At 51.1% G+C, this 23,805-nt stretch overlaps 1 protein-coding gene across 1 annotated transcript in view; it reads right to left on the bottom strand.

The window, feature by feature from the left end:
- Window positions 1-23,805, bottom strand: part of JPH2 (junctophilin 2) — a 62,389-nt gene that overhangs the window by 20,270 nt on the left and 18,314 nt on the right. Inside the window, exon 2 of the mRNA XM_032419771.1 lies at window positions 20,796-21,591. Within this exon, the coding sequence (XP_032275662.1) occupies window positions 20,796-21,591 (796 nt within the window). The remainder of the gene's footprint in view (window positions 1-20,795; window positions 21,592-23,805) is intronic.

Below are 23,805 nucleotides of genomic sequence, written 5' to 3'. Positions count from 1 at the left end.
TATTTGACTGTGAGACTCACGCAGCTGGAAGGACGCTCAGAAAGCATCTCTTCTCATTTAATAACAATACAGTAAGCAGATGGAGAAACTGAGGCCCAGAGAGGCCTATGTGATCCTTTTCAATAATTGAAAATTAATCCTGGTGATTGTTACCTCGGGTGCAGACATGTTAGAAGGGTCACTTACTATGTGACAGGCTCTGGTCTAAGTGCTCACACATATCACACCACTAAACATGAACAACTGGATGGGAAATACTTTATTATTATTCTCCTCGGTGTACAGATGAGAAAACTGGGACTCTGGACATTTCAGGAACTTGCTCAGGGGCACACAGCCGGCAAGGGATGGGAGTCCTGACAGTCTGGCTCCAGGATCTGTGTTTCTCCAACGCTCCGCTCTGCTGCCACTCCCTAGTGTGGCCACAGGCTCCTCGAGGGATGGCAGCAGCGACCAGCCCAGACCTGGGCACACAGTAGGTGCTCACGGAAACCTTGGGCAATCAAGCTGACATGAGGGCATGATTGCGTACTAGGTACTAACAGAGGGGAAAACCCAGACCCCTTCCCGTCTCTTGCTCTGGGAATCTGAAAGGCTTCAGACAGGCTAGGAATGGCTCTCTCCAGAGGGCCATGATCATCACGGCGCTCCAGCAGAGGACAGAGCCTGCTGGGAAATGGCGCCACCTTTTGTTCACTCTGCTTGGGTCCAATCCAGCCAGGAGGATGCTGAGTCCCCTGAGACCGATCATCATCACCACATTACTAACAGACAATACATGTTGAGCACCAACTGTGTGCTTACCACGATGCTAAGACATCTGCATGTGTTACTCCACCTAAGCCTCACAATATTCCCCGAGGTAGGTATCACTATCGGTTCCCGTTTTACTGGTGAGAACACTGGAGATGGAAAGGTTGTATAATGGATCTTAACTCACACAGTCAATAAAGGGGGAAAGCCAGGAATCCCAGTGTGGCCGGCACCAAAATAAGAAGGTGGGAACATTAGTTAGTGTTGGAATCAGAGAACCTGGCTTCGAACCCCAGCACCCCTTCTTCCAAGTTTCATGACCTTTGCCAAATCACAGAACCTTTGTAAATCTCAGTCTTACCATCTATAAAATGGGTTAATAATGGCACTTAGCCACCACTAGCATTACTGTAAGGATGGAGTGAACTGTGGCACGTGAAGTGTATATTCACTCAATCGTCCTAAGTATTTACTAAGCACCAACTGTGTGCCAGACCCTGCGCTAGATCTGGAGCGTGGCCATGAATGGGAGAAGTTCCCCACCTGGAGCTTACAGACCGGCCTAGCCTAGTGCTCCGTGCATAGTAGGTATCCATGAACGGTAACTGCTATTTTTGGGAGTATTACTTAGAGAGTGATTTTTCTCCCCAAGGGTTGGACTTCCCACCAGGATTGCCTGCCCAAGAGCCCACGGACTTGGCTCCAGGAGTGCTCTGCACCCCCCACCCCCCACCCCTGTGTGCTGAGCCAGCCAGCAATAGCATCCCACAGGCCCGAGTCAGCAGACATCTCCTGCCTAAATAAGGACAAGGCGCCCAGGAGGGCTTTCTGTGAGACTGAGGAATGTGACAGCTGAGGCCTCCCTGCCCAGCACCCTCCCCCACCTCCGGCCCCTCCCCAGGTGGGGCTCGGGCTATGGCATTCCAGCTTTTTCCAGAGCAGCCCCCAGTGTCCCCAACACCCCCCTCATCCTACTCCAGGCTGTTCTGAAAACTGATAAAGAGCCTTGGGAAGGAATTCCAGGCAGCTACAACTGTTCCCGAGGCCTGGCATCTCTGCCACCACAAGGATGAGGAGGAGGGAGGGGCCAAACCCAGCCCCAGAGAGTCACATCCCTTGGTTCAAAAAGCATTTCCAGAGATTTTATTTGGTCCAGGCGCTGTGCCAGGCTCCAGAGGGGAATCTGACCCTCTAGCTCTCTTCCTGTGACAAAACTGTGTCACAGTGGTCCTGACTGGGATAAGTCTATGGGGTGGCACGGGGGAACACATCCAGCCCAGGGATGGGATCAGGGAAGATCTCTTAGAAAAGTTTGTGCTCACGCAGTGGTTGAGTGGGAACATTCCGGCCACAGATGACCTGGGTTCAAAACCTGGCTCTGCTTCTTCCAAACTGTGTGACCTTGAGCAAACTCCTTTAATTGCTCTGTGCCTCAGTTTCCCCATCTGTGGAAAGGGTGAATAACACCAGCCTCATAGAGTGGGGAGGATGACACGTGTTGGTATGTGCAAAGCGCTTAGAGCAGTAAGAGGAGTCGTGTCCTCAGGCTTTGTTTCGGGTGACTGGAGAGCTTATCCAAACCAGGGAAGCTGAGGGTGAAGGGGAGGCTGCTAATCATTGTACCTAGCATGAACCAGGGCTGGCCCAGGCACTCCAGGCTGTGTGATCGTCCCAGCCTTGACCACACACCAAGGCGCCAACTGAGGCTGAAGACTGGCAACTGTGTCTGTCACTCTGTGAGCCCAGCAGCACTGAGCACCATACCCAGCGCACCGTAGGTGCACACAAGGGCTGCTGAGGTTTGTTTAGTAGATCTGACCTTCACATTTCCCAGGAAGAAAAAATCACCCATACGATGAAGGCATTTAAAACCGAGACTTTGTCCAGAATCCAAAGAAAAATCAAGGATTTCTAAGAACTGTTTATTGAGCTTTTCATGTGGGTCCATGCCCGGGCCCTGGGGTGGTGGAGTGAAGGGGAGGGGAAAGAGGTGTCTCAAGGGAGCAAAATAAAGAAGCAAAGGATTCCACTCCTGGTGGCCAACCACAGTTGGCCAGACAAGGAGGAAGGATCTGGAGACAAGGCCAGAGACAGAGAAAAAAGGCTGTCAGGGAGGAGTCAGGTTGCAGGTGGCCTGAGGGATGTGTTCACAGGAACAGATCCATTGTGGAGAGGGCACACTGAGAAGGGCATGGGGATCTGCCTGAGCAAAGGCAGAGAGGTTGGGCGGGAAGGGGGCCTGTGGGGAGGGGAGGGCATGTTGTGATGGCTAAGAACCAGGTCCTGGGACCAGATGCCAGGGTCCAAGTCCCATCTTCATCCTCTATGCACGGGCTGACTTCTGGCAACTCCTGCCACTCTACTTCACCTCACTTCCTGCAGCAATAAAATGGCACTAACTAACCTTTGCCCTTCAGGCTCGCCGGAAACCGAATGACATGGTGCCTGGGAGATCCCACTCAGTAGGTGGCATGTTGCAAATATGGGAGCAAGCTCCACAAAGAAGGGATTTTTGTGTGTTTTGTTCATTACTGAATCCGCAGCACCTAGAATAGGGCCAGGCCCAGAGTAGGTGCTTCATAGCACTTTGTCGAACAAATAAACAGCAGCTGTTACTACGATTATCATCCTCATTACTATGCAGCGGTAGGCCTGCCCAGCTAGAGCGGAGGAAGATGAAGGAGCCTTGTGTACAGACGGGGAAACAGGCCCGGCAAGGTGAAGGGGTGTCCCTGCTGTCACACGGCCAGCAAGTCACAGAGCAGGAACTGCCCCCTGAACGGGCTCTTCAACCCCACCTGTTCTACCCTTCTCTGCCCGCCTTCTGGAAGCATTTCCTGGGTGCCTCCTAAGTGCGGGCCTCCAACAATGCAACGGGGATACAAAGAGCAGAGCCCCGGCCGTAAGAAGCTTACAGACTAGTAGAGAAGACTGGCAGGAAAACATTCCACTTTGGAACTTTCAGGCTTCTAGACTCGGGAGCCCCGAAGAAACAAGGAGCTGACAACAGCTGGGCTACAGCTGCATGCAGAGCGAGATGGAGGAATCAAGCCCTGGGCTAGCTGTGCACGGGAGCTGCTCAGCCAAGCTCTCGCTCCAGAGAGCCAACCTTGTCACCGCTCTTCCCGGCTCTGCACTGGGGGAACAGCACTTCAGTAGCAGGAAATGGGCCACAGTGGCGGTATTTACACCACAGAGGTTGGCAGGCTCAAGGAAGCAGGTTCCCCACCTCCCCCCACCACCCGCCCCTCCAAGAGCTACTTCATCCTCACGCGACTTCTCGGATTTGACATGAACTATAAAAAAGTTAACTGAGCAGATTCAGACCCTTGCAGTTCACCTCCTCCCCTGGACAATTTCTGTGACCCCCTTTGAAAAACAGGTTACTAGCTTTCTTGACAAAAACTCTTGAAATCTGTCGTCCCTGACTACGGATCCCCTACCTATTGCAGGACAATCCGAGGAGGGGCGTCTTTGTATGAAAGGAAACCTGCAATCTGCTCTATGAAGGAGGTGGGGGAGCGGAAGAGGACCCCTCCAGGCTGTGGACAGGTGTCCCCTCTTCTCCCGGAGTGTAGTGCTTGGAAAATGACAAAGTCTTATTTTCAACTCTGAGGCTGTGGTCTTATTCTCCACATCCCTGTGAGCTGGTCCATCAGAGAAGACAGGAAAGAAGTCAGAAAAGGCTGTTCTGAATAGAGGGAACTGCAGGAGCCAAGGCACGTGAGCTGTTAAGACACACACACACACACACACACACACACACACACACACTGTTTAAGAAACTGAGAAAAGTTCAGCCTGACAATGTTAATGTCATGAGTGAAGGAAGACCTAGGACCGAGGCAGATGATAAAGGACCTTGAATGCTATGGTCACTAAGCATGGCTGAGACCAGTTAGCAGTTCATCAAACCAGTTACCTCTTCTTCCTGGGCACACACCTGCCTGGACTGTTCCCCAGCCTCCCTTGCAGGAAGGTGTGGCCCTGGGACTGGACTCTGGCCAATGGAAATTGAGAGGACATGACGAGCCCTCCTTCCTGGCCTGGCCAATAAAAACTACCCACTTGCATTTATTCTGGGTGTTTTCCCTTTTCACTGGCTTAATGCAGAAGAGCATGACAACCTTGGAAGCCGAGTGTTGAAGATGGCAGAGCCATGAGACAGAAGGAGGCTGGGCCTCCGAATCGCTTGAGAGAGCATTGCCCACCAATGAGGGCACTGATTTTGAACTTTACATAGTGGGAAGTGAATTTAGGCTTGGTCTGTTCTACAGCTGCGTGTGTGTGTGTATCCTACAAACGTGTGAAGGAATGGCAGAAGTGGAGGCTGGTCCTGAGCCCCTCCCGTCCATCTGGGTGGTTCCTATGCTAGTACTCCTCCAGCAAGCCTCAGCTGTGAGGTAAACCACTTGCCACATGAGGACAGAGCAAGAGGAAGGCTCTGCTCTTAGACAAGATTCAGGGAGGCACCTGTTCATCTGAATGCCCATCCTTTCTTAAGAGCCCCTCAGGCCCACTAAGACATCAGTCACTGACAAGCATTTAGTGAGTGCCTACTGAGTGCAAGGTTGTCTTAACTTGGGTGCATCTCACCCAGAACTCCACAGAATCTAGTTCCTAGAGCACAGACCCTTTGAAATCGGCTTTCCCTCTCTCTTTCTCTGAGGTTCTGGGAGGACGGAGAGGAGAAATCCGTCTCTTTAGGCCAATGTTTGTAACTGTGGAATACTTAGCACTTGGGACCAAAATGACAGGTAATACCGGGACATTCATCAGGTCACACTGTTCTTTTATTTTTTTAAAGATTTTATTTATTCATTTGACAGAGAGAGAGAGAGAGAGAGAGAGAGTACCCATACAAGTTGGCAGAGCTTCAGGCAGAAGGAGAGAGAGTAGCAGACTCCCCGCTGAGCAGAGAGCCAATGTGGGGCTCAATCCCATCACGATCAGACGTTTAACCGACTGAGCCACCTAGGCGCCCCAACACTGTTCTTTTAAAATTAAAATTCAACCATCCTGATTTCATCAATGAGAAAGTCTCCTTTGGGGCTTTTATGTCTTTAATGAGTCTCTTATATTCCATTATTTAGCACAGAGAGAGAGCAGCAAGCAGCGTTGATCTGAGTTTTTCATGAGCAACAATCTGAGGGATGGTTTAATGATGTTTTTTTTCCTTATGTGTGTATGTGCCTTTTTTTTTCCCCCTAACTTTTTATCTGACACTGGATTTCTATTTATGGTAATGATGTAAAAAGTTCCTTTATAAAAATAAATGTAGGTTTAAGAAAGTTAAAAATATTTTTAAGATAGTACAGAGATAAATAACCCAGGTGGGACGTGGATACAGCATGGCTTAGGAAGGTACATCAGCGACTGGCATTTGGGAAACCCTGCCTCAGCCCATGCTGCCGCATCTCTGTGCCTCTGACCATGGTGGTCCCTCCGCTGGCTCTTCCATGCTGATCTCATCGGGCTGCCGTGGCCTCGGGTGGGGCTGAAATCATCTCCCAAAGGAGCTGTGGCAACAATAGCTGCACGTGGCAGCTGCATGTGGCTGGGGCGTGGGAAAGGCCACACAAGGAGACGAAGCTGGGTCGGCTATTTTTCCCAAGGACAAGTAAAGGAGAGCTCAGTGCTCCAGAGGCAGGGACTTGCCCAAGGTCATTCAGCACGGCAGCGGCAGAGGCCTCTCACTCTCGTTTCACGTGCATGGGAAGATAAAATGGGACAAGCACTACAGACAGCCTTTGATCTAGTCATTGCCCCTTGGGGACCTTATCCTAGAGATATACTAGCCCACGGATGAAATGATGAGTGTCCAGCTTTATTTAACATACCAAAATTCTGGAAACTACCCTAATGATCGTGTTCAGGCAAGAGGGTCTGATTCAATGAATTATGATCCAGCTATATAATGGAATACGATGCAGGTGTTAAAGAAAAAAAGCTGATAAATGTCTTTACTGGGGAAGATATGGAAAGATCTCCAATGCAGACACAGCAGAGAGGCAAAGTTCAGAATAGTATGTGTAATATGCTACCTTTTGTGTAAGAAAGAGAAAATAGGAATCCAAGTATGCATTTGCTCGTGTTAGGTGGAACTGTATGAAATTGCCATTTTGTAGGTCGGACATGGTCAATTTCATGGGATGCACCTTCATATATATACACAGCGTAACTGGAAGGAAAGGAAAAACTGCAAACAGTTGCCCATGGGGTGTGGAGGTGTCCTCACTGGAGGACACGGAGGGGAGGCGGACTCTACATTTTTATAATGGTGGGGTTCTGAACCATAGGAATGTGTAAACTATTTTAAAAAAATAAAGGAAGAAATAATTCGGGCTCCAGGATGGCTTTTCTGCGGCAGGAGGGGCCCAGTGGGGCTGCCCCAGGTTAGCCTCTGATAAATCCCCTAATGGAGGACCCTCTACCAGGTGGGTCTGGCCAGGCTTCTGGCAAGGCTGCAGCAACTCCTATGGAGTAGAGTTCAGGCAGCGGGCTTCCGTGACCTTGGGGTAACACCCCCCTTCCAGGTAGGGCTGCCCGAGCCAGGGCTGATGGGAACAGCGCTCAGCAGTAATGTGATAACCCCCACAAGGGATGTGGCTTGGCCAAAGGTGGCTCCAGAGACGGATCCCACTGCACCCCTCCTTCCCATCTGCGGTGCCACTCTACACCCCTTCTCGAGACGTCAAGAGAGAGGCTCTCCTCGGAGTGACTGCTGGGACCGTGGAAACACCTTGGAGATCCCAGCTGGTGGAAAAGCGGACCAGACCCTCGAAAGCGGAGGCCGGAGGAAGGGCCGGCATCAGCTTAGGTCGGAGAAGAACCGTGAGGTGGTTAAGACAGCTTTTACGGAGCAGACATTGCTAGTTCCTCACCAAATATCCGTTTTCTCCATCTTCCCCACTCACAGAAGGCTAATCTTGTTTAGGAAAACAACATGTCTGGTTAAAAATATTCATCTTCCCAGACCCCTTGCATGCGGGGAAGGCCACGCGATCCATCCTGGAGAGTAAAATGTAAATCTCTGGGGTGGGCTTCACTCCCCCATGAAGGGAAGCTGTTGTTTTGTGGCCTCTGCCCTGGGATGAAGAGGTGAAGCTAGGGGTACGGTGGCTGTCTTGGAGAACGACAGAGACCACACTTGCAGGAGAGTAGGAGGGAAAGACAGCTGGAGATGGGTCCCTGCGGGCATCCCGGGGCTGCTGCGACAGCCTGGCACTGCCTCCCTGATCTTACGTGAGGTCCGCCCAGGGGTTAAGACACTCGAAGCAGGTTCTGTCGCCTGCAGCTGAGCGCCATTCTAACTAACCTGGTCCCGGAGCTAACTGGGCTAATGGGACCGGTGCTCAGAAGCTGCAGAGAGGCAGAACATTCTTCCGGTTTTAGCAAAGCCAAACGTCAAAGTTGGCCTGGACCTTCTCAGGAGGGGTGTCTCCTATGCCCAGAGATACAGAAGCGGTGACTGCAGGGCCATCTGGCGCGGGTGGTGGGGAAGGCACTCTGACACTGGCTGGGGCTGGACCCAACGGCCTTGCCTGCTTTAATCATACCCACTTTGGGAGGTGAGGAAAGGACCCCAGGATGTGTGCCCAGTTATGTCTGGGCGAGGCCGCTGCCCTACCATGCCCTGCAAGGCCCTCCCCAGGCACCATCCTACAGGGCGGTCAGTGGGGAACGGGCTCCATCTGCACTGTCCCAGGGAGGCGGCGGCTTTCGGGCACCGGACACGTGCCTACTGCAACCAAAGAATGGAACTTTCCATTTATTTAATTTCACCTCATTTAAATGTAAATTGCCACATGTGGCCAGTGGCTCCCATGCTGACAGAGGGATCTGCCCCCACCCCAGCCCCACACTCGGTCTGGCCTCTCCCACTGCCATCAGCCGCGCTGCCCTCCCCGTTGCTCCCAGAGCATGCCAGGCATGCACCCACCTTGGAGCCTTCTCCTCGCTCAGCTCTCTGCTGGGCTGCTCTCCCCCCCAGACATCCCACTGGCTGATTCTGTCAACTGCTTGGTGTCAACTTCTCAGCGAGGCCGACCCTGACCACTTAGGTGAGAAGGCAGCTCGCCCCCTCCCACATGCTCTATCATTTACTTATCCTGTCGGCTGTGTTGCTTGTCTCAACTAGAACTTCAACTCCACGAAGGCCAGAATCTTTAGCTTTTCTTCCCCCAAGAGCCTAGAACCCTACCTGGCCCAGAGGAGGTGCTCAATAAATATTTGCTGAATGTGTGTGAAGGCTTAAGTGAGTCGAATGGAGGGTGCTTCCTATCATGACGTTTGGGACCTAACGTTACGTCCTGAGCCTCACTGCATGCTGGGCGCTGTGCCAGCATGGAGTACCTGCCAGTGAACATGGCAGATGGGGTCCATACCCTCCAGGAGTATGCAACCTAGGGAAGACGGGATGAGTAGGGACAATGGCGGGGCACGGGTAGCAGTTGAGGCGGGGCACCTACCACAGGGAACCCAAACCAGCAGGGAGCTCTGAGGAAGAAACATTTGCGCTGAGTGAGGCCTGACGAACGACAAGGTGTTAGCAAGCTAAAGATTAAAGGAAGACCACTGCAGGCAGATGGAACAGGATGTAGGAAGGACCACAGGCAGAAAAGAAAACAGCCCTTTGGAGGAACTGTGGCTGAAGGTGGGTGATGGGGAGAGTGGCTTGAGATGGCGCTGGTGGGGTAAGCTGGAGCCAGACAGGAAGGGTCTTACAGGCCAAAGTCAGAAATCTGAAATTTCTCCTAGAAGCAGACATCACTGACCCCACGTCGCATCTCCTCAGTCTTCCTGTAATCTCACCCACTGCTGTGGAGGCAAGCTCCCCGTATGGTAACGTTCCCCTCGCGCTGCTGGTGTCTCACACAGCACGGTCTCCTGCTTTCTGCCCAGAGTCTGTTCTGAGGTTACAGGAGGCCCATTCGGCCCCACCCCAAGGGCAAGCACACCAGGGAGTGGAGGAGGATTTATGTCCCCAGGGGAAGTCTTCAGTGAAGGGGGGACTGGAGTGGGGGTGCGGGACAGGGCTTTGTCCACCCACACTCCATCCTCCAGGTGCACAATCTGGGGGGTGTTCTGTATTAAGGTCCCCGCCCAATCCACTCCCTGCAGCCTACAGTGATGCCTCCATAACATGCACTTAGACTGGCTTTTCCTTATTCCCTGTTTCTACTCTACCCACTCACCCCCCTCACCTTCTCTTTCCTGCATCACCTCCCACATCAGCTACCCGCACCCAAATCCTTGCCTCAAGCTCTGCTTTCGGGGGAACCCAAACTAAGAGCCCCAGGAAAGTTTTGCTTACCAGAGTGCATGCTGCGGCTTACATTTATAAAAGCTCACTCCAGCTGCTGTGTAGAGGACAGTACAGGGCAGCAAGAGGAGTGAAGAGCCGCTGAGGGGCCCTTACAGTGGTGCAGCACGAGGGGTCGATGGCCAGCACTCGGCTGGTGGTAGTGGAGACAGAGAGAAGGGGCCAGAGACACTTGCATCCCCCTTGGGACCAGAGGCTCGGTGACAAGTTGGGTGATGTGGAGGCTTGGCCTGTGCCTGCCTGGCTGTGAGAACCAGGCCCGCCAAGTTCCATCCCTCAAGTCCAGCCTGGCTCTGGAGCCCAGTTGCAAAGGCACTATTTTTAGAGAGCTGGGTGTTTACTTGAAGGATTTGAAGCCTGGGCTTTATTTTTAACTCCTCTCCCAATGGCAGGACTCACTGGTGTGGACTTAGGAAGTCAAGTGGAAGTTGGATTGGGCTTTGGAAACCCAGGGGAGAAAAGTGGCTTGCACTGGGCTCACCAAGGATGAGCTTGGAGGAAGAGCCTGCTGGCCCCTCCAAGTTCCACTTGCCTGAGTTTCTGATGATAAAACAGGTGACAGCCTCTACTCACCAAGCACCTGCTGAGCGCCAAGACCATGCAAGCCCTCTACACACATCACCTCATGGAATCCTCACTGTAACCCGGGAGGCAAGGCTGACGCTGTCCCCATTCTACAGATGAGGAATGTGAGGCTCAGAAGACCAAGGACACGCAGCCAAGTAACAACGTGGGATTCGAACCTCAATTTCTCTGTCTCCCCAGCCTATGCTCTCAACTGCCCTGCCGTACAAAAGGACGGCCAGGCACGAAGGTCCAGGCACAGAATATCAGACTGGCAGGATAATGACTTGAAATGTTCAAGTTGAAGGACTTCTTCTTCCAACTGTGGTTAAGGGGGTGGAGTCTGGATCTGAGAATTCAAAGCCTGGTTGTATCAGTTACGTTGGGCCTTTGACCTAGTTTCCTCGCCTATGAAATGAGTTGTTTATTACATATAAAGAACACCTCACTCATGAGGACTAAGTGAGATGACGCACATAAAGGGCATCAGCACAGAGCCTGGCACGCGGTGGTGAGAACAGGCCCTGTCCTAAGCACTGTCCTCTCAATGCCTCATGAGGCAGGTGCTCCCATGATCCCATCTTAGAGACACAGAAAGGGGGGTACAGAAAGCTTCAGGGGAAGTCACTTGCCCACGAGGCCAGCCAGTGTCTGGGACCAGAACGCAGGCAGCACACCCCGGAGCTGAGCCCTTGAGCACTCACCTTATGACAGCCCCTGTCATTCTCATTCTGTTACTGTGATTCCAACACCCCGTATCCTGGCCCTTCTGGCGCAGACCTCTGAGTCCCTTGTGCTGCTGGAGCTCAGCTCAAGTACCAGGGTCAGGGGCCAAGCACTGGCTTCACGCGGTCGGACTTTCCACTGTGATGTAGGGAAACACTTACATTGACAGAAAGCACCATTTTTCTCCCAAACGTGCAGGCTATTGGCCTATCTATTCTCTGACTCTGCTACTGAGGCTAAAAAATCAAGCTGGAAAGGTTCTGGAGTGGGACCGTAGGCCCAGATTATAGGGCTAAGGGTTGGGGAGAGAAAAACATTCCTTTCCATCTTCCGGAGCCCTGTGCTCTTCCTATCTGATTTATTAAATGTGACCCAGAAGTCAACTGAGGTTTCACCAGAGCCCTCCAGACATGCCCCTCTCTCTGCATGACCCTGGCTGGGTGGCCATCCCTTTCTAGACCTCAGTCCCCCCATCTGTGAAATGAGCACATTGGGCTGCATCTTCCCTGAGGTGCCTTCCAGTTCTGCGCAGCTTTTTCTGAGGAGTGATTGGAGCTCACTGGGTCTTTTCTCGGGTTTTCCACTCTCCAAGCTTGGAAGGTGTGGCTCCCGCAAATACACTGCCCCATAGTTTGAGCATCTTCTTGCTGCCAGGGGCCCAGGCAAGGTCTCCTCTCTCCCCAGACCACTCAGCTCAGAGACTGGCCTTGGAGTCACAGCTGGCTCTTGTATGTCACAAGAGTCCGACTCTGACAACTCAGGACATTCCATTCACCCTGGTCTTCATTCTCTGGGAGCAAAGGGATTTTGTCCACTGGCCACTCTCCAAGGAGGGATGTGATGGAGGGCAGGAGCCGAGGGTCAGGGGCCTCTCCAACATTTCAAGGCCATCCTGGGGAGTTTAATGCCCCTCAATGGAACCCCATATCCAGGAGGAACCAGGAGGCAAGCCAAGGACAAGCTTTTGCCTCTATGAGCACAGGCAGTTGACGGTGGTCACTGGGTTTATGGAACACCTGAATGTCCTCAAATAATTTGGCAAAGATGCAAAAGACTGATAATACATGGTGTTGGTGAGAGTGTGAGGAAAGCCATCCTCCTGGGCACTACTGGTGGTGAGCGGAAGGTATAAATTTGGTGCAACCCTTTAGGAGGTTAACTGGGGTTCTGGTAATAATGAAAACGCACATTCTTTTTGACTTGGCAATTCCACTTCCAGGAATTTAACCCACAGATGTAGATCTATGCGAGCAAGGACAGGCAACAGGCTAAGGATCTGGCCCCCCTTGCAACAATTGTGGTGGGGGGACATTAGACAGGGGTGGCTTGGATTTCTACTTGTTTGTGTTAATCCATTCAAAGGTACCTGAGTACTTGAGTACTGGAGGAGAGAGACCACCAATTTACCTTTTGACAGTGAATACCAAGAGTCAGTCCCTTGCAAAGACCCAGGTGGACTGGCATCCTATTTCCAATGCATTCCAAGAATGGTCAGACGTCGCTGATGGAATAAGGTGCCGCTGAGCCATTCCTTTCACCAGCATACTCTTCTGTGAGCAAGAGTATGTGTCCAAGGACGTTCACTGCAGCTTTTTTGTAATCGTGAAAGCATGAAATGGTTTTAATCTCCATCAAGATGGATCTGGTTAAATAAATCATGATACTTCCAAACTATGGAACAGTATGCACCTGTTAAGAACAGGGCAGATACATGTGCATAAGACAAAAAAAAAAATCTCAAAACATATGAAGTCAAAAGAGTAAGCTAAAGTACATTATGTAGGTAACCCTAGTTACAAAAGAAAAGAAAATCAAAACCTCAGAGTGGATAAGCAGAAGAGGGCTGTAAGGGAGCTCTTAATGTGGTTACACCAGAGCCGTGGCTGAAACCGGAGTAGGAGAGGAGTTTGATTACTTATCTTTTATTATTCTGAATTTCATTGAATTTAACAAGTATGTTGCACTGAACAATGGAAAAAGAGAAAAAGAAGAAAAAAAAGGAAAGAAACGAGAGAGAGAGAGAGAGAGAGCGAAGCTCGCTGTATGTGTAGCAGCAGACCGTAGTGGCTGAGAACGCAGACTCTGGGGCTGGACTCTCAGCCCAGCACGACTAGCTGTGTGACGTGGAGCATGTTAAAGAAGTCTCTGTGCCATCATTAGAATGAGCTGAGAGAACGCAGCCAGGCACCTAGAAGAGTGCCTGCACACAGTACGTCTGACACTCCTCAAGCTGGCATTCACAGCCCGTCCTATCCTGGCCCTCGGCGGCCTTCCCAGCCTTATCTCTATTCTCTTCCCCACCCGCTCCGGCTCTCCATGACTCACTGCTCCCAAAATACACCACACACATGCCTCCCGCCATGCCTCTACCTGGAATGACCTTTCTTTCCCTCTCATCCACCTGGCAAACCCCCAACCAGCATCACCCACCACTGCAGGGAGCTTTCCCAGACCACCCCTGGGGCAGTTGGTTGTTCCTTCCTTGGGCCTCTCTGCCCCCCATCATGGGCTGTGTTGAAGCCCTGTCTGTCTTTTTGCCGCTAAGCTCCGAGGCCCTGGAGGATGCTGACCACACCAATGGGCTGCGTGCCGCGTGCCCCGGCACAAGCCCGGCACAGAGTAAGTGCTCGTTGGTTTGTGACAGAAAACCTGCCAAAGGTCAGACAATGGTTAAGAGCATTCTAGAACCAGGTCCCCCAACTCTGCCATTACTCAGCTGAATTATTTGAGATACTTAACCTAGCTGTGCCTTGGTTTCCTCATCTGTCAAGTGGTAATAATTTTACCTTTGTCACAGGGTTGTTTTGAGGATGAACTAAGTTACTACACGTAAGGAACTTAGAATCTTGCCTGGCTCCCAGAAATAAGGACTATATGGATGTCTGTCAAATGAAAATCAAAGAAACAGGCTCAAACATGGGCAACTGCCACGATCCCCACTCACACCTTGTCCAAAGCCAGGCCCTCCTCCCCCTGGCTGGTCTGCATACCCTGGTGGGGCTGGAAATGAGCGTTGGCAGTGCAAATCCCCAGCTTAAAACAGTGCCAGACCCCTTCTTCTTGTTGGTTGAGGACAAACCTCGGCCAGGTGCATATAGGTCTTTCATACCTGGCAATCTCTTGCCAATGTCTCTTTTTAACAAAAAGAGAGCAGATTTTGGGTTTAGAACCTTTGGCATTAATAGTCTGACTTCTGTTTCAGAACATGATACTGGTTTCCCACTTTCAACAGTGATTAGAAAGTCTTCCTTTTCAATAAATGTGCATAAGTACTTTTAAGTAAGTTGATTTAAAGATAGAGACTAAGTAAGTAGAGGGAGTACATGATGTAGCAAGAATTGGGAGGTGGCATGCAGAAGAGGCAAGTTTGGGAAACACAGTTGTAAGGACTGAGAGAAGACAGGTCTTCCCTCTGGGCAATTTCATTCTCAGGGCAGATTCTTAGATCCCTATAGATAAAGGATAGAGTAACATATATAGTACACTGCCTTGTTACCTTCAACACACAGGCCCTTTATGTGAGCTGGTGCTTTTTTTTTTTTTTTAACTCTCTTCACCACTTTGAAGAAGGAATTAATTTAATTCTCATTTGACTGAAGAGGAATGTGAGGCTCAGAGAGGTGAAGTAAGTTGCCTAGGGTCACACAGCTTATAGGAAGTTGAACCCAGATTCAAACCTGGGTCCACCCAACACCAGAGCCCAAGCTCTTAGCTAATGTAACACACACTCCTGCCCACCTGAGAAATCACTTCCCAGTAACCTGCAAAGCCAACTCTAACCCTACACTCAAGTTGGGAATTTCCAGGGCCAGTCTAAGGAGGAAATGGGGAATGGGGAGGTAGAGGGTCAGAAGACAGACCAATTCAGTGGGTCCTGTCTTCAGGGCCAAAGGATGCCATGCTGGCACGAAACCTGAGATGTGCCAAACCTCAGGCCCTGGGGCAGCTGAGAACTCCTGCAGGCCAGCCCTGGCCTCTGCTGTGTGGACATGACAACAGAAATACTACAATGACAACAGCAGCTAACATTTACTGAATCCTTGCTGCTTCTAGCCCTGTGCTGAGTGCTTCACGTGCAGTTTCTGATTTATCCCTTGTCATATCGTTATTTTCCTTTCAGAGAGGAGAGAACTGAAGTCTGGAGATAAGACAAGATATGGCAAGCAAAAGGCAAGGCCAAAGCAGCACTCTTAACCACTCCCTGTGCTCCTTATGGAAGGGAGCCATTTATCATCACAGTGTTGGCCTGACAACCAGAAACATTCAGGCACTCCCCAAATATCCAGCTTCCCTCCACCAGGATCCATGACCTTAAAAGGCATCACAGAAAGAGTTTTTAGCCACAAAATCAGAAGACCTGAGGCTAGCTCCCCCTCGACCACTTAGTGGCTATGATATGTCTTTGTCCCTTTCTGTATTTCCATTTTCCCATCTGGTTGGGGAAGGAGTCAGACTATCTCCTAGAGCCCTGGATGGGTCCAGAGCAACACTGCCCCATAAAAATACAGTATGAGCCACATGTATAATTTTTAAATTTTCTAATGGCTACATTCAGAAAAGTAAAAAACACAGATGAAATTAATTTAATAACTGTTATTAATATTATTAATTTAACAATTATGTAATGATGTTTTATCCAGCTCAACACATCTGAAACATAATCATTTCAACATTGAATCAATATAAAAAAATCCATGTAAAATTCACAGGTTCCTTTACACTTTTTTCTTGCTAAGTCTCGGAAATCCAGTGTGTGTTTCACACTTAACAGCACATCTCAGTTCAGATGAGCCCCATTTCAAGAGCTCGGCAGCCACTGAACGGCTACCATATTGGACATTGCAGGTCTAGAATCTTTTTTAGGCCACAGCCCATTTTAGGGGGATATGATGCCTCAGCTTTCTCTCTTCCCCCTGGGAAAGCTCTCCTGATCCTAGACTCTGAGCTGACAAGTTCCATGGAAGCCCAGGACCAGGAGATTGAGGCCACAATGAAGAGAAACCCCAGGTCTGCCTGAGCCAAGGAGGCTGGTGGCTGCTAGGAATGCTCCCTGTTCCTCTGCAGCTCGATTACTCACCAAAACTCCTGCAAGGGAGACAATCCTGCTTTTCCTCCTAACCCAAAGATTCCCTTAATTGGAAAATCAGTCTGAGCTTAAAACCGAGCCAGGGAGCTGCCCCTCACATGGTAAGAGCCCTGCAGGCATACAGGACGTGTTCCTTAGACACACGAAGAATCCAAATCTCCCCTGCGCTCCCCTCCTGGCAGATCTTGTGGAGGAAGCTGGACAACACCTTCTCACTCCAGAGATTCAGGTCCCAGCTATGGGCCTGGTAGCCTTCTCAAACAGAGCTCAACATTGTCGTGTTCAAGGGCACAGGCCTTGGTGGCAAGGACAAGGAGGTCAGGGAAAGTAAGGGGGCGGAGAGGGGCAAGATTTTGCCCCCACCAGGTGAGAGCCTGGGGAAATAAATCCCTCCTTCTTCCCAAGCTTCTATTTCCTCACCTTAAAATTGAACAGGTTAGATGATGACAATGACCGCTTTTGCTGCACCAGGCATTTCCTAGGCATTAATTCATCTACTCCTCAAAACAACCCTAGGAGGAAAGAAGATCCAGGGTTCAGAGTGGTGAAGCCCCTTGGTCACACAGAGGAGCAAGAACTCTAACTCATGATCTTCTGAATCAAGAGCCTAAGCTCTTACCTGTTGTAAGCTCTGCCATGTCCCAGGGTGGCCCAGGACAGTCCGGGCTTATGCCTGTCACAATGATAGACACTTGGCCTACTAGTGAAAAATGTTCCCTTTGGAAGAAGGGACAAATCTTCCTTCCAGAAGAATTCCAGCTAATATATGTTGATACTCCTCCCTCTGGAGCTTAACTCCAGACCTTTCTCCCTCTTAAGTGTGGACTGAACTTAGTGTCTGGATTCCAAAGAACAGAGTATGGGAAAGGGGAAATGGTAACTTTATAGCAGAGAAACCTGGCAGATACCAGGTGTTCAAGGTTAACGTCATCCATGATGAGTCATGTTAAGACCACGTGCCCCTGATATGATATATGATATGATATGATATGGTATGGCATCTTACCTCCTGTGGTCTTCTTCCCCCAAACCTATAACCTCAGTGTAACAATGAGACAAACATCAGACAAACTGAGGGACGTTCTACAAAATGCCTGGCCAGTTCTCAAAACTGTCAAGGTCATGAAAGACAAGGGAAGGCTGAAAAACTGTCCCAGACCAGAGAAGACTAAGGAGACATGACCAGTGCATGCAATGTGGGATAAGGATGGAATCTGAAACAGGAAATGGACAGAGGTGGGAAAACTAGTACAATTCAATCGAAGTCTGGAGTTAACAGTAATGTACCAGTGTTGGCTGAGACCAGTGTATTATGGTAACGTAAGAACTTAACGCTAGGGGAAACTGGGCCATCTTAATGATACTAACTGCTCACACATTCACAACATTTTAAGGTTTATAAAGTTCAGAGATAGCAAGATGTGCTGGTTAAAGCTTCAGAATCAGAAATTTAGGAGCTGGAGCCTTGGTTCTTCCACTTGCTTGCCAGGTGGTCTTGGGGGATATTACGTTCTTTCTCTGGGCCTCAGTTTCCACATCTGTATAATGAATTCACTAAATGACGACAATGACTAGTAATGCTTATTGAGCCTTTGCTAGGTGTCCAGCACTTATTGAGCCTTTGCTAGGTGTCCAGCACTGTAGCGGGTACTGTGATGTGCCCCCCAGTTTCCTCTTCAGGACCCAAAGACTTATTTCTCCTCTCCTCCTCCCCCAGCTGGTCAGAGGGGCACCACCTATCAGCCCTGCCCAGGGGTGGCCCGTGGCTGAAGAGAACCGTCCAGCCCCAGGTCACACTCCTTTCTGGAGGGTAGCTGCAGCCAGAGCAGATGGTATAAAGATTCAGTGCCCTCTCCTCAACTAGGGACGACTGTGAAGGTCATCTCCACCGCAGCATACCTCTTGTGGTTGGCTGAGGCCTTTGTGGAGACTGCAGCCCAGCGTCTCCCTCTGCCCAACCCAGCTTCCTTCCCTTCCCCACAAATGTTGCTCCTGAGTGTTCCCCATAAACTCACCTCATGACAGGACTGTAAACCTTGGGACCTGTACTACCTTTCTTAACCCTCAGACTAACTCTATTTTTATAGATGACACAACTGATATTGAAGACGAAAACTGATTTGGCCAAGAACATATAACTAAGAAATGGAGGTGCCCCAGGTGGGCAAACTAAAGGTTGGACAGGCAAACTGATCTTCCCAGGTCTCTGAGCAAACAGATGACAGAACCAAGATTTGGTCCTATGTCTGCTTTACCCTGAAGACCACGGTGCCACAGTCTCCAGCCCAGGCCATTTAGAGCCCCCAGCAGGATTGCTACGGGCACCAGAACAGACGAGTGCTTTTCACCCCTGTCCCACCACACCCGCTGCCCTCCCTGCAGCTCACTCCACATTCGCAAGATGGGAATAATAACAGTACCTACCTTTGCTGAGATGTTGTAAAGATTAAGTGAGTTAATTTATGTAAAGGCCTCAGAACAGTGGGGGCATAAAAAACCCTTTATAAATAGCAGGTTGAAAACAAATCACATAAGCAGCATTAAGGTTGAAATGTGAGACATTGTAAGAAAATGTCCATGCAATCCAGTGAGGTCAACCTGTAACAGGGGGCTGGGCTCCATCAGCTCCCTAAGGGAGTCAGGCTTTACCTGAGCTCTGAAAGAGGAGTAGGAATTAAATGGGCAGCAAGGGGGAGGGAGAGCAGTCTAGGCGAAGAACCAGTAGGAACAAAAGCTCTCTGGCAGAAGGAACTAAAGGATGATAAAAGGCCAGCATGACTAGTTCAGAGAATAAAATTCAGGTCCAGGGCAAGAATGGTAGAAAATGAGGCTGAATAGGAGTGTAGGAACCAGATTATGAAGGGCCATTCACTACCTGGGTGATTTGGGACAAGTCACTTTATATCTCTAAGCCTCATTTAACCCGTGTGTAAAATGGAAATAAAACCAGAACGGATCTTATAAGGAGATTAAATGAGTCAATATTTGTAAACTACTAAAACAGTGCCATGTACACAGCGAGAACTATGAACGTTTGCAGACAACATTAAGACTTTTTCTGAAGTACAATGATAAGACATGGAGGGGTCTGAATATGGACAAAAGGGTGGGTGCTGAATGGATAGGAAGGTGGATGGACACAGGGCTAGTAGGTGGATGGGTGACAGTAGCTGAGTGAGTGGAAGAGAAGAGGGATTGTTGAATGGAAGTTATGGTTGGGCTCTAGAGGTGGATGGCTGGCTGGATGATAGATGGGTGCTTGCATGAGTGGGTAGGTGGGTGGAAGCATGTTGTTTCAGTTGATGGAAGCATGGTTGGGTGATGGGAGATGGGAGTGACTGGGTAAATGGAGGAGACTGGGTGAATGGAAGTGGTTAGGTGAATGAATGCATGGATGGATGTTAAGACTCGGTAGATGGAAGAAGTAGTTGAGTGAATGTGGGTGGTTAGTGAATAAGGGGATGGGTGGGTAGTTGAATGGCTGTCTGGATGGGTGTCTAAGTGGTTGGGTGGATAGGTGGGTAACTGGAGGGTTGGGTGGGTAGAAGGGTAGAAAGTTGGATGGGTGGATGGGGGTGGATGAGGTTGTGGCTGGATGCATGGGTGGTTGTCCAGGTAGATGTCAGAGAGGCTGAGTGACGAGGTTGTTGTCCTCATGGAGGGGTTATTCAGGAGATTAGTGGAGAAGTTAGGTGAACGAGGGGCTGGGTGAAGGAATGGATGACTGGGTGGCTGGACGGGTGTCTGGAGGATGAATGGGTAAACAGAAAGTAGAGTGGGTAGGTGGGGTGAAGAGATGGTTGTTCAGGTGGCTATTAGAAAGCCTGGATGGGGCACCTGGGTGGCTCAGATGGTTAAGCATCTGCCTTCGGCTCAGGTCATGATCCCAGGGTCCTGGGATCGAGCCCCGCGTCGGGCTCCTGGCTCAGCGAGGAGCCTGCTTCTCCCTCTCCTTCTGCCTCTCTCCCTGCTCATACTTTCTCTCTCTCTCTCTCTCTGTATCTCTGTGTCTCAAATGAATAAATAAAATCTTAAAAAAAAAAAAAAAAAAAGAAAAGAAAAAGAAAGCCTGGATGAATGGAAGGGTTAAGTGAATGGAGGGTTGGGTGAATGGGTGGACAGGAGTAGTTGAGTGGATGGATGGGTGGAAGGTGGATGGATGGACGGATGGATGGATGGCAGGGGACCAAAAGTGCCTCCAGTTAACTCTCTAAAGGTCAGGGGGTAGCCCTGATGGTGAAAGAAGCAGAACAGGCTCAGAGCCTGGGCCTCCCGGGTCGCCCTGCCCGGAACCCCTACCCCAGCAAGGCCCACCCCGCCTGCGCCCAGCCCGGGGCCTACCTGGAGGCGGCGATCTCGGCCTTCTGGCGCGCGATGGCGGCGGCGCGCTGGGCGCCCTCCACGCTGTGCTCCACCTTCTGGCGGACCTTGTTGCTCTTGAGCGGCAGCACGCGGCGCTTGGTGCCCTTGACCAGCACGTTGTGGCGGTACTTGCCCTCCTCGCGGTGGCCGTCGGGCAGCGTGGTGCAGCCGTAGCCGTGGCGCAGGTTGTCCAGCCACTCGCCCTCGTAGCGGAGGCCGCTGGAGCGCTCGCTCACGCCGAAGCCCGAGCGCTTGTCGTTCTTCCACTCGCCCATGTAGGTCTCGGTGGTGGTGGCGTCGATGTCGGCCTCGAACGGCGCGGCCTCGTCGGCGCCCTCCGCGCCCTCGGCGCCCTCGCCCAGACTGGCGGTGGACGCGGCGTCGCTGGCGCCCGAGCTGAGGTCGCTCTTGAGGAAGCTGACGCGGCTGCGCTGGCTGCCCAGCGACGTGCGCGACTCGGCGCGCCTCAGCCGGCCCAGCAGCGCGCCCCGCTGGAAGAGGCCGCCGCCCTTGGGCGCCCGCGCCGTCTCGGCGTTGGCCAGCAGGCTGAGCGCGAAGCCGCCGCGCGGGATGGCGGCGGGGGGCAGCGTGGGGCCGTCGGGGGCGGGCGAGGCGGGCGAGTCCGGGGCCACCGTGCCGTTGCTGTGCTCGCTGCGCAGGGACGAGAGCGACGTGCGCAGCGGCGAGCGCACCACCACGGCCATCCCGTAGGGCACGCTCTGGCGCACGCCGTAGCCGTGGCGCATGCCGTTGGTGAACTGGCCCTGGTAGGTCCCTGCGGGCGAGGAGAGGGCGCGTCAGTGGCCGGCTCGCGGGCCCTGCGGGCGCGGGGCGGCGGGGCCGGGGCGAGGAGCGCGCAGGTGGGAAGGCCGGCGAGGCTGGGGTGGGGAGGGGGGCCGTCCGTGAGGGCGCGAGGACGTCAGGCGGCAAGCCGGGAGGCGGTCACGCAGGGGTGTGAATACTCCCGGCGGTGGGAACGCACAAGGTCAGCGTGGGCGAGGCAGAGTGAGGTCGTGCGAGTCATGTCAGTGTGTGAAGCTGTGTGAGCAGGCAAGACCCCGGAGTGCATGCGGTTAAACGAGTGTGTGAGGACACAAGCGGACGGCCAGGAGTTTGCGCGCGATGGTGTGAATATTTCCGGTGGTGGCCACATGGCCGGGTCACAGTGGGCGAGACAGAGTGAGGTCGTGTGAGTCACATCAGTGTGTGAAGCTGTGTGAGCTCCCAGAGTGCATGCCGTTAAACAAGTGTTCCAGGACATGAGTGGGTGGCCAGAAGCAGTTTGCACAACGGTGTGAATATTTCTGTTGGTAGGAACACAGCTAGGTCACAAGTGTGCAAAATAGGATCTGTCAGTTTTAAAGTGTGAAGTTGTCCAACCAGACGAGGTTTGGTGAGTGTGAATTTGGATGAGTGCACAGATTTTGAAACACCCAGGAGAGACTGAACATGCAAGAGAGTGATTGGGCAAGACAGTGAGTTTGTGTGGTAGGGTGAATATTTGCATGTGTGGGAGTGTGCAAGGTAGTGGAGCATGTTGAATCATGAGTGTGCAAGGCAGTGTGCACACAGAGGGTGACTGAGATCACATGAGTGTGACATAATGGGATGTAACATAAGGTCATGAGAGTATTTGAGGTCTTGAGTGTGTAAGGAAAGGCAAAGTTGAGTGAGGGTGCAAAACCATTAGAAATTCAAAGAGTGTGGAGTGGTGTGAGCGGCCACATCTGTTGGTATGTGAGGTTAAATGCATGTGCACAGTCATCCTATTGTGCAAGGTGATGTGCATGTTCAAGCTCATGAAAGGATAAGACAGTGAGTTCACAGAGTAGTGTGAATGCTAGAGAGCATAGGACTCTGTTGGAAAGCATGTGAGAGTGTGTATCTGTGCAAGGCCATGTGTACAGAAGACTTTTATGGACGTGCATGTCAGTGTCTTTTGATTATACGAGATCATGAGTGTGCAATACAGTGTGTACACAGTGGGGTAAGTGTCCAAGTTCCTGGAGGTGACATTACGGGGTGTGGGAGGTTCTGAGTGTGCAAGGCTGTCTCAGTGTTAAAGCACAGAGTAATATGTAGCACTTGAGGCTGAGTGTATGAGGTTGTGGGCATTAGGGAAACCGAGACTGTGTGAGAGCATGTGTGTGCAGGATAGCGTGCACAAGGATATACCCGCAGTGGAGGCCCTGTGTGTCTGTTAGTGTGAGCACGTGAGCTCCTGGGAACAAGAGTCTGTGTAAGTAGTCCACTGAAAGCCAGGTCCCTGCCTTCATCTTCATGCCTTCAGCATGTAGAACAGTGCCTGCCATAATGTTCACTGAGTTGAGGGAGGAAATTCAGAGCCTTTGTTTTAAACACAAGCTTCTACTTTACCCTAGTTAACCAAAAAAAAACCCAAATGGCCTTCTTCCCAGCAAATGCCCAGCATGGGTAGGGAACTGAAACAGTGAGCCAGGTAAGGGAATTCCTAAGCTCCGCCCAACAGGTGTGCTTTCAGGCCTTTGCACCGGCTGTTCCCTCTGCTTGGAACTCTTTTCCTCCAGATCTGCCTGCACTTCCACAAGCACCCAGGTATTCCCCAATCTACTTCTGTTTTCTATAGTATGTATCCTTTTCTAACATATCATATGACTTAATTATTATATTCATTGCTTTCCTTTCCCCACTAGAAGAGAAGCTCCATGAGGGCAGGGATCTTTTTTTTTTTTTTATTTTTTTATTGTTATGTTAATCCCCATACATTACATCATTAGTTTTAGATATAGTGTTCCATGATTCATTGTTTGTGCACAACACCCAGTGCTCCATGCAGAACGTGCCCTCCTCAATACCCATCACCAGGCTAACCCATCCTCCCAACCCCCTCCCCTCTAGAACCCTCAGTTTGTTTTTCAGAGTCCATTGTCTCTCATGGTTCTTCTCCCCCTCCGATTTCCCCCCCCTTCATTCTTCCCCTCCTGCTACATTCTTCTTCTTCTTTTTTTCT

Source organism: Phoca vitulina, unplaced genomic scaffold, assembly GCF_004348235.1.
Source record: "Phoca vitulina isolate PV1807 unplaced genomic scaffold, GSC_HSeal_1.0 scaffold22, whole genome shotgun sequence".
NCBI lineage: Eukaryota > Metazoa > Chordata > Mammalia > Carnivora > Phocidae > Phoca > Phoca vitulina.
The sequence above is the reverse complement of the archived record's forward strand: the minus strand, read 5'-3'. Positions and strand labels throughout refer to the sequence as shown.